Source organism: Rhincodon typus, unplaced genomic scaffold, assembly GCF_021869965.1.
Source record: "Rhincodon typus isolate 14 unplaced genomic scaffold, sRhiTyp1.1 hic_rhity00000983, whole genome shotgun sequence".
NCBI classification, from domain to species: Eukaryota; Metazoa; Chordata; class Chondrichthyes; order Orectolobiformes; family Rhincodontidae; genus Rhincodon; species Rhincodon typus.
In genome coordinates this window covers 3,837-13,478 of record NW_025966621.1, presented here as the reverse complement: position 1 = coordinate 13,478, position 9,642 = coordinate 3,837, and the positions used below count along the sequence as shown (strand labels likewise).

Genomic DNA, 9,642 nt, shown 5'->3' with positions numbered 1-9,642 from the left:
CCCTCAGCGCTGACCCTCCGACAGTGCCCGCTCCCTCAGCACTGACCCTCCGACAGTGCGGCGCTCCCTCAGCACTGACCCTCCGACAGTGCGACGCTCCCTCAGTGCTGACCCTCCGACAGTGCCCGCTCCCTCAGTGCTGGTGATGGGGAACCTCAGAGTGGATTACAACTTCTGATCCCTGGGCAGTGTTTTGAGCCTGGGACGTGCTGAATACCAATTAATGTGCTTTTGACTTTAACAAGTGCACAGCTGATTGAATTTCTGATGTTGTTTCTTTTCCTCCCAGGCACCAGTAAAAATATCCAGGAATACAACCTGCCGAGAGAGTGCATCAGGAATTACTTCCCCAGTCGCAAGTGTTTTGTGTTTGACAGACCGGCCGATAAGCAGACAATGTGGAACCTGGAGCAGGTTGCAGATTCCCAGCTGGATCCTGAGTTTGTGAAACAGACCCAGAAATTTGTTCAGTATGTTTACAGCACGGCCCAGACCAAGACATTGAAAGGAGGGCAACCAGTGACTGGCAGGAGTAAGTGACGTTATACCGCCCCCCACCGTGTTGGGGGTGACAGGGTGTGTTTACCAGCAGAGACCAACCATCCAGTTCCCAAGTAGAGTCAGACAGCAGGTGGAACATCGGCTCTGCCTCCCTTTTCACAGATGCTGCTGGACCTGCTGAGTTTCTCCAGCACTTTCTCTGTGCTTGTCACTGATTTATATTATATATCTGTCTGCGTCTGTCTGTTTGTGTGTACATATATCTTTGTCTGTGTCTGGGCCTGTGTGAGTGTTTGCGTGTGTGCGCGTATGTCTATGTATGTACGCGCACGTGTCTGTGTGTGTGTCTGTCTATATCTGTGTGTGTGTATGTGTCTGTGTGTGTATCTGTGTCTGTGTGTGTGTGTCTGTGCGTGTATCTGTGTATGAGCATGTGTGTGTGAGAGCGTGTGTGGGTGTGTGTGTGAGAGCATGTGTGTGTCTGTGTGTGTCTGTGTGTGTGTATCTGTGTATGAGAGCGTGTGTGTATCTGTGTATGAGAGCGTGTGTGTGTGTGTGTCTGTGTGTGTGTCTGTGTGTGTGTCTGTGTGTGTTTGTGTGCGTGTGTGTGTGCGTGTTTGTGTGCGTGTTTGTGTGCGTGTGCGTGTGTGTGTGCGTGTGTGTGTGTGTGTGTGTGTGATTGTGTACACCAGTAACAGTGAGCTGTCCCTATCTAACCCCCTCTGCCCCCCTCTCTCCCTCAGTGCTGGGATCCCTCGCTGTCACCTATGTGGACGCAATCCGGAGCGGGCAGATCCCATGCCTTGAGAGTGCGGTCCACACACTGGCAGACATTGAGAACACGGCTGCTGTACAAGAGGCCGCTCAGGCCTACCAGGAATGGATGGGAAAACGGGTCACTCTCCCAACGAAGACGGTGGAGGAGCTATCGAAGATCCACAACCAGGTTCTCCCTGAGGCCCTGAAGCTGTTCATGGGGCGCTGCTTCAGTGACCAAGGCCACAGGTACCAGGAGCAGTTTACGGTGAGTATCGGAGCAGAGCGAGCTGCTATCTCCAATAGAGCATCCAGTAATCACCACAGCAGCAGGCCATTCAGCCCCATCTCTACCTTTGGCTGCTTGGGACCAGTCCCATTCTCACTGCTCGTTCCCATCCTCCCCATGGTCCTGCTAGTTGCTCCTAGTCGTTGTATTTATCTGATTCCACACCTCCAACTTTTGAGAGTTCTGATAGGACTTGCTTCCTCTCCCTTTCAGGCAGAGGGTCCCAGACCACATGCAATTTGGCGGTTTTTCCTCTGAGTAGCTTGCTCAAGAACACTCGATTCTGTGCAGCTCTATCAAATCCCCCCCCACCCCCTTAACCTCTCCTCCTTGTATTACAACAATCCCAGAATCAGAACCAACGTCCCTGGCCCCTGGAGTCCCGCTGCGCGCAGTCAAGAGATCTTTGTGCTGAGAAATTGGAAGGATTATTTTGGAAACAGACATCCTAGGGAGAAAAAAGGTCTCTCTTTTTGTTTTGCCACCTCCACAATCCTTGCATTCCGTTGTGAGGCCTACGATGAAGGGTTTACGGCCACTACACGTTTCCCAGTCAAATTTCCTATGTCAACTGTCACGGTGTCCCGGCCCTGGCCACCGGGTGGAGCAGTGGGCCCTGCCTCAGTTTCTGAAATTGCTCACCCCCCACCAGTGTCACCCTCCTGTAGCTGTCCAATGAGAAGGTTTGTCTGTTTGGAAGAGACTGTATAAAAGGAAGGACATGTTGACATGGCAGTACAAGGCATGAGACTGCAACTGGAGTATTGGGAATTTTTGATCCCTTTATTTCGAGAGGTGTCATTTTATTGGAAGCAGTTCAGAGGAGATCCACCCGATTGATTCTGCAGTTGAGGGGTTTGTCTTTTGAAGGGAGATTGAGCAGTTTAGGCCCATACTCGCTGGAGTTGAGGAGTATGAGGAAAGATCTCATTAAGATGCTTAGAGCAATTGGAGACGTAGATGTAGAGAGGACATTTGCTCATATGGCCTTATCGAGAAGGAGATGTCATTGTATTAGGATAAGGGGTAGCAGATTTAAAACAGAGACAAGGAGGAATTACTTCTCTCAAACGTCGTGGATCTGTGAAAAATCATACCAGAGTCTGGGGTGGCCCAGTGGCTTAGTGGTTAGCACTGCTGCCTCACAGCACCAGAGACTCGGGTTCAATTCCACCCTCGGGTGACTGTCTGTGTGGAGTTTACACATTCTCCCCGTGTCCGTGCGGTTTCCCTCCGGGTGCTCTGGTTTCCTCCCACAGTCCAAAGACGTGCAGGCTAGGTGAAATGGCCATGCCAAATTGCCTGTAGTCTTCAGGGATATGTAGAGGTTAGGTTAGGTGTATTATGGGAGGATGAGTCTGGGTGGGATGCTCTGTGGACTTGTTGGGCCAAAGGGCCTGTTTCCGTACTGTAGGAATTCAATGAATACTGGGATATTGAAAGTTAAGTCAGAGATAGACACATTTTTAATCAGCAATGGGTGAAAGGATTCTGGAAAATAGTCACGAAAGTGGAATGGAAACTGAGATGAGATCAGCCTTGACCTTCTGAAATGTTGGGGGCAGGTCTGAGCAACTGAATGGCCTCCTCCTGCTCATGTGACAGGGCCAGGAGGAGGCGCTACACTCTCTCAAGGCTGGCCTGCCATTTGGTGAGATGGGGGACAGATGTGCACCTCAGCCCTCAGTGCGGTTCCTCATCGTACTGTTGAAATTTCTCCTGTACACGTTTCTGAACAGAAAGAAGTGGCTAAAATGTACGCAGCCATTTGTGAGAAGAACAGAAAATTGTCTGTGGACATCTCGAGCAGAGCCATCTTGGATCTGGGAGCTGTGGTACAGGAGAAGATCCGAAAAGGATCTTATATGAGGTCAGGAGGATACTCCGAGTATGAGAAGGACATAGCCAAGCTGGTGAAACGATACCGGGCAACACCGGGGAAAGGAGTCCAGGTAACGTTTGGAAAACTGGGAACATGGCCAGCTCTTTGCAGACCACGATCCCTCCCTATCTCCGTAACCCTCCTCCCGCATCCCACACCCCTCCCTATCTCTGTAACCCTCCTCCCAGCCCTAGACTCCCTCCTTATCTCTGTAACCTCCTCCATCCCCTACACCTCTCCCTCTCTCTGTAAACTTCTCCAGACCCTACACGCTTCTGAAATCGAATTCTCCCATTCTGTCCTGTCTGTGTCTCTGTGTGTGTGTGTGTGTGTGTGTGTGTGTGTCTGTTTGTGTATCTGTGTGTGTGTGCGCACCTGTTTGTCTCGCTATCTGTTTGTGTGTTGTTGTATGTACGTCTGTTTCTGTGTCTGCTGTGTGTGTGTGTTGTGTTTCACTGTGTTTTTTGAAAAGGTCTCTCCATCTGTAGGTCAGTGTGTGTGTGTCTGTGTCTGTCTTTGTGTCAGTGTTTGCCTCTGTATCTGTATGTGTGTGTGTCTGTGACTATGCCTGTGTGTCAGTATTTTACGTGTGTGTATGTATCTCTGTGTGCGCCTCTGTGTATGTTAGTGTGCGTGTGTGTGTGTCGTTTGTCTGTTTGTTTCCATGTGTGCGTATCGGTGTGTGTGTGTCAGTGTCGGTGTGTGTGTGCATGCGTGTCTGTGTGCTTGTGTGTGTCTGTGTGAGTGTGTCTGTGTGCATGTGTGTGTCTGTGTGCGTGTGTGTACGTGTGCGTGTGTGTGCATGTATATGTCACTCTCTACCAAATCCACTGGTAAAATGTTGCTCTGTCTCCTGCTCCTCTGCCTTTGACCTTTGTCCCTCAGTCTGTTTTCTGCTCAATTTGTGGAAAGATAATGCTTGTCTCTACAATGGCCGATCTCTTCCTCTCCACAGGCTGATCAGGTTCTTCAGGATTTCCTGGGAAAGAAGCAGCAGCTCTCGGATTCCATCCGAAATGCCGATAAGAGTATGACGGCTTCAGAAAGGAAGATCAAAGGTACCATCCCCCTCAATTCTGAAGGGAACGCTCCATAGCCAATCAGCACTGACTCTGGGAGGGGGTCCAGAATTCCCAATGAAATCAGAAACCCAACTAGAGTCTAGGATTCCTTCCTCCTTTGGGACACTCTGGGTGCAGGCCCTTTGGCCTATCGTTCTCTGTGTTAGCCCTTTGCAATCCCATTCTACCCCTGCCATCCCTTTCTCAGAGACCACCTGTGGCCCCATGGGACTGTACCACTGACCTTTCATCGGAACGTAGAAAATAGGATTGGGAGTAGGCCATTCAGCCCTTTCCGTCTGCTGCTCCATTCTGCTGATACTCCTAATCAGTCCCCATTCCTACTCTCGCCCTCAGCGAACAGTGTCCACACATTTAAAGGGTGGAGGAGATCCAAAATTAACCAGGGCTGGGGGTTAAATTGAAGCAGATTGAGTGTAGAAGCTGAAGGGGGTGGGGGGATCTAATCAAGTCTTTAAGGACTAGATGGGGGAGAAACACTTACCGCTTCCTACTCAAAGGGGCTAATGGCCTTCCTCTGATCCTGTGGAAAAGGCTCGAGGAAGGGGCCTGAATAACCTCCTCCTGTTACTGTGTAACAGGCCTGTAGGGCTGAATGGCCTTCTCCTGTTACTGGGTAACAGGCTCGAGGAAATGGCTGAATGGCCTCCTTCTGTTCCTGTGTAACAGGCCTGAGGGGCTGAATGGCCTCATCCTGTTCCTGGGTCCCTGTCTGAAGGAGAGAGGGGGAGATGGCACCAGACAGTGACACGGTAAGGTGGGTGGGTGGGGGTGCGTTGCACTGTGCGCGGAGCTCAGAGCCCAGCACGGGTTAAGAGGGGCCGAACTGCCTGATTCCCCCCTAATCTTGCTGTTCATTCCCTCTGGTTGTCTCTGAGCAGCTGCACGGGAGAGGGCGGAAGTGGCAGAGCAGGAGCGGAAAGTAAAGGAAGAGGAGAGACGTGCCACTGAGCAGCGTCTGTTAGACGAGAGGCGGGCGATGGAGGCGAATATCGCTCAGTTGAAAGAGAAAGCGAAGGAAGAACAGGCTCAACTGCTCAAGGAACACGAGAAAGTCCTGAACCAGAGACTCCAGGAGCAGGAGAAGCTGGTAAAGGAAGGATTCCAGGGCCGTGCAGATGAACTGCAGCAAGAGATCGACTCTCTGAGAAAGGAGAAGGAAGAGGCAGCGTCCCCTTCCTTTGTGGATCTGGCTATTGACACAGCCATTCTAGCAGCACCTGGCTTTTACAAAGCTATCCCAATCACTGCCAAAGTAGGGAAATATCTGTGGAACAAGTTCTTCTGAGTGTTATCTGTGCCAGCTACAAACAAACCCCCAGCCCCCAACCCCACAGATCAGTGGAATGAAGGCCACTCTGCATGGTGCAACCGAACGATAGCAGAGATTAGAGAGGGAGAGTGGCCGTCACTGCCTTGTCCATGCTGGGAAAATGAAGGCTTCTCAGGGAGGTGAAGTTAAAGATCATGGTGAAGGGGCAAAGTCCATTATGAATACCCCATAAAACCACTCAGCAAGGAACTGTTTTATTTATAAGACAGTGCTGTCGGAAACTTCTGTTCCCCTCATCCTGTCATGTTTGAAAGCCTGTGAGACCTGGGTGGACGTGGGATGTGGGCTTTCAACAGGTCTTGGTGATTCCAGCCCTGAGGGTGCAGCTCAGAATCAGTCCTGTTTGTGGCTTGGCTCCCTCTTTAGCGACTGGGATCTTGTTCTGAGCTCTCTCTCTGTTTTAGAAGCTGCTGCCTCTCTCTCTCTATCTCTCTCTCTCTCTGTTTTAGAAGCTGCTGCCTCTCTCTATCTATCTCTCTCTCTCTGTTTTAGAAGCTGCTGTCTCTCTCTGTCTCTGTTTGAAGAGCTGCTTGTTTCTCTCTCTGTCTCAGTTTTAGAACCTTCTCTCTCACTCACTCTCTCTCTCTGTCTCTGTTTTAGAAGCTGCTCTCTCTCTCTTCCCCCCACCACCCCCACATCTCTGTTTTAGCTGCTGTCCCTCTCCATCTCTCTCTGGTTTAGAAGTTGCTGTCTCTGTTTTAGAAGCTGCTTTCTCTCTGTCTCTCTCTTTCTGTTTTAAAAAGCGATTGAACACTGTTTCGTCAGTCTCTTTCCTCTGCACATAACCTCAGTGTTTGCTGTGCTCTGCTCTGTGTGTGTGTGTGCGTGTGTGTATGTAGAGTTTATGAACGGGTTTGAGTTTCAGCTGCGATAATTATGGTTTAATTGTGTATAACTTTCTCAGTGATTGGGACTGATTTAGTTTTAATAATAAATGATACGTTGTGTCACATACAGAGACCTGCTTGGTGTTTTCTGCAAACGGGGATCCAGCCATGGACTTGTAGTCATTCCAAACGGCCTTGGGGTGATATTTGAATGTTTGTCTGCAGCCCCTGAAGAGGGGCTTTTAACTTTGGTGCACGTCAGCCTGACGGTACGGCCCTTTTGCAGATTCGGAGGTGGGGGGTTAGCTGTGGGTGAGGCTGATGAGAGGGTCTCGTTGTGGGTACGGTCCTGAGCCGAGCCAAAGTGACCATCAATAGGTCAGTAAGGCAGACTGTGGTATTGATGGTCTGCTCTTCTCCTGTGGTTACATCAGTGCCTGGGTCACCTTGGAGAGAGAGCACACACTGGTACAACAGTGACTATTAGAGACCAGTGGGCACCCTGGGTGATGGGGTCGCCAATCGAATTGTGATACATTTCCATCAAACTTCTGCAAGTTTCTGACGACTGCTCGATTCGTCTGTTGCTGCCCCTCCATTTCTTGGCATCGGGACATGTTCTCGAAAGATTTCGGTGGCAGACTATGGAGTGCGAAGTTCCTTGGGAAGAAGTTTATTCCACACCGAATGTAAAAAAGACATTTTTCTTCTCAGTAAGGGGATCAAGGGCCAGGGGAGGAAGGCAGCAGAATGGGATTGAGAAACATATCAGCCACGATTGGATGCTAGCACAGACTGGATTGGCCCAACAGTCTAACTCTGCTCCTATATCTTTATGGTCTTGGGGTCTGCGTCGAAAATGCAAGTTAACTCTTATCCATGCAAGATAATTTGGGTTTCAAGTCTGAAGCGCAAATTGAAATCCTTCTGACTCTGTACAAAGTCGTCTCTTGTAGCCTCTAAAAAGGAGAAAGATTTCAGGAATGCTACCGTCGATTCAAATGGGAACGTACGCGTTCTCCACGGGTTGACTATTCCTCAGCCTCGACGTTAGAACTGCTGGAGAAAGCTCTTGCCCACATGGAATGTGGTGTTCATGACCCTCAGGAAGGCTCTGTTTCCCATGCCACCAGTGTGCAGCTACTGGTCCTGGTTTGCTGAACTCCTCAAGGAGTTTGCCTCCTTCCTGGAGAGCACTTCTCTCCAAAATCGCCTCCTGCCCAGCTGTCAGGCTTTCCCAGGTTCACGCCTGCTCCCTCCTTGCTTCCCCAACCCCTTTCCTCCGCCATCTCCGTTGAGCTAATTCCACTCCAGTTGGCTCTCTGTGTTCTTTAAACGGAGAATGACTGCAGAAAGCTACAGAGAAAAGGGATTTGGGAGTCCTCGTCACAGGAAGGCAGCTTTCGAGTTCAGCGGGTATGGGGAAGGTAAATGGACCATTGGCCTTTGAAATAAAGGGAATGGAGTCTAAAAAAGAATGAGGTTTCACTAAATCTATACAAGGCACTAGTCAGACCAGAGCTGGAAAATTGTGAATAGTTTTTGGCCCCTATATCTAAGGAAATACATCCTGGCCTTGGAGGTAGTCCAGAGTAGGTTCACTCGGCTGATCCTGGGTATGGAGGGACTGCCTTAAGTGGAGAGGTTTTGTAGATTGGGCCTGTTACTCATTGGAGTTTAGAAGAACGAGAGGGGACCGTATTGAAACTTACAAGATTCTTAGGGGAAACACAGTGTGGAGCTGGAGGAACACAGCAGGTCAGGCAGCATCATAGAGGAGCAGGAGAGTCGATGTTTTGGGTCAGGACCCGAAACGTGATTTCTTATGGGACTTGGCAGGGGGGATGTGGAGAGGTTGTCTCCCCTTGCGGGAGAGTCTAGGACCAGAGGGCATCATGTTGGAATAAGGGGTCGCCCATTTAAAACAGAGATGAGAAGGAATTTCCTCTCTTGGGAGTTCGTAAATCTGTGAATTTCCTTATTGCAGAAGGCTGCTGAGGCTATGTTATTAAAAATCTTTCCTATCCTCCGAATATACTTAATCAGTCAGGGGGCATTGAGGGTGATGGGGGAAAAGGCAGGAAAGTGGAGTTGAGGGAGATCAGGTCGGACACGGTCTTGTGGAGCAGACTCGATGGGCTGAATGGCCTACATCTGCTCCATTGCCCCTTATGGGTTTGCAAGATGTGCCGTCTCATTGAGTACAGGTAAGGTGAGTGCTGTTAGCTACATTACGAATATCCAGGCTGGCGAGCTGAAAATAAATACAGCACGATACTACACACTCTGTGTCTCCCAAGTTCAGGAAGTCCCCTGTGATTTCACCAGCGCAAGTTGTGGCTCACCAAGGTTTTATAGACCAATAGCAATGCCATTTTAATGCCTCCTAATTTCGGAGGCTTCTTCATGACAGAGGCGATGGCCTAGTGGTATTATCGCTGGACCGTGCATTCTGTTATAGACCAGACCAAACTCCCTCAAAATATGTCAAGGAGACAACCTAGACCCAAACTTTTAATTTTATTTAAAGTCAAATGTAAGGTGCTGTTTTCCAAATTGGTCTACCACTCGACTTTAATGAAAACATACTTTATTTTAACTGCGTTATAAGAATACCAAAACAAAATTGGCATAACTCTAACACTATTGAAATATTTAATAAAATACTATATTATTTAACTACTAATCATCAATTGTTCCAATATAACAGTGTCCCATAAACACGCCCTTGGCAAAGGCAAATCCAACAGAACAGACTTTCCTCATGTACTATCCCCTCTCCAGTCCAGGAGATGGGAACACTGAAAGAAACAATCAACAGCAGAAAGAAGACTCAAGCTTTTTTGTTTGCTGCAGCAGAGAGTGAGCTGTATCCATCAGCTTCAACAGCCAACTCTGAACCTCGACTGAAAGCAAAACTGAAACCCTGGGTCTGTGTGAGCCTGACTCCACCCTCTCATGCTTCTTTTGTC

General features: G+C 49.3%; 1 protein-coding gene across 6 annotated transcripts in view; it reads left to right on the top strand.

Annotated features, from left to right (window-relative positions):
- The window catches only part of LOC109919092 (guanylate-binding protein 1-like), a 24,207-nt gene extending 17,412 nt beyond the window's left edge, over window positions 1–6,795 (top strand). For all 6 annotated transcript variants that reach the window (XM_048592299.1, XM_048592303.1, XM_048592304.1 and 3 more), the window contains 5 exons: window positions 290–532; window positions 1,245–1,525; window positions 3,286–3,498; window positions 4,384–4,486; window positions 5,392–6,795. In XM_048592299.1, coding sequence (XP_048448256.1) covers window positions 290–532; window positions 1,245–1,525; window positions 3,286–3,498; window positions 4,384–4,486; window positions 5,392–5,798 — 1,247 coding nt within the window. In that variant the 3' untranslated portion in view covers window positions 5,799–6,795. The remainder of the gene's footprint in view (window positions 1–289; window positions 533–1,244; window positions 1,526–3,285; window positions 3,499–4,383; window positions 4,487–5,391) is intronic.
- The last annotated feature ends 2,847 nt before the right edge of the window (window positions 6,796–9,642 follow it).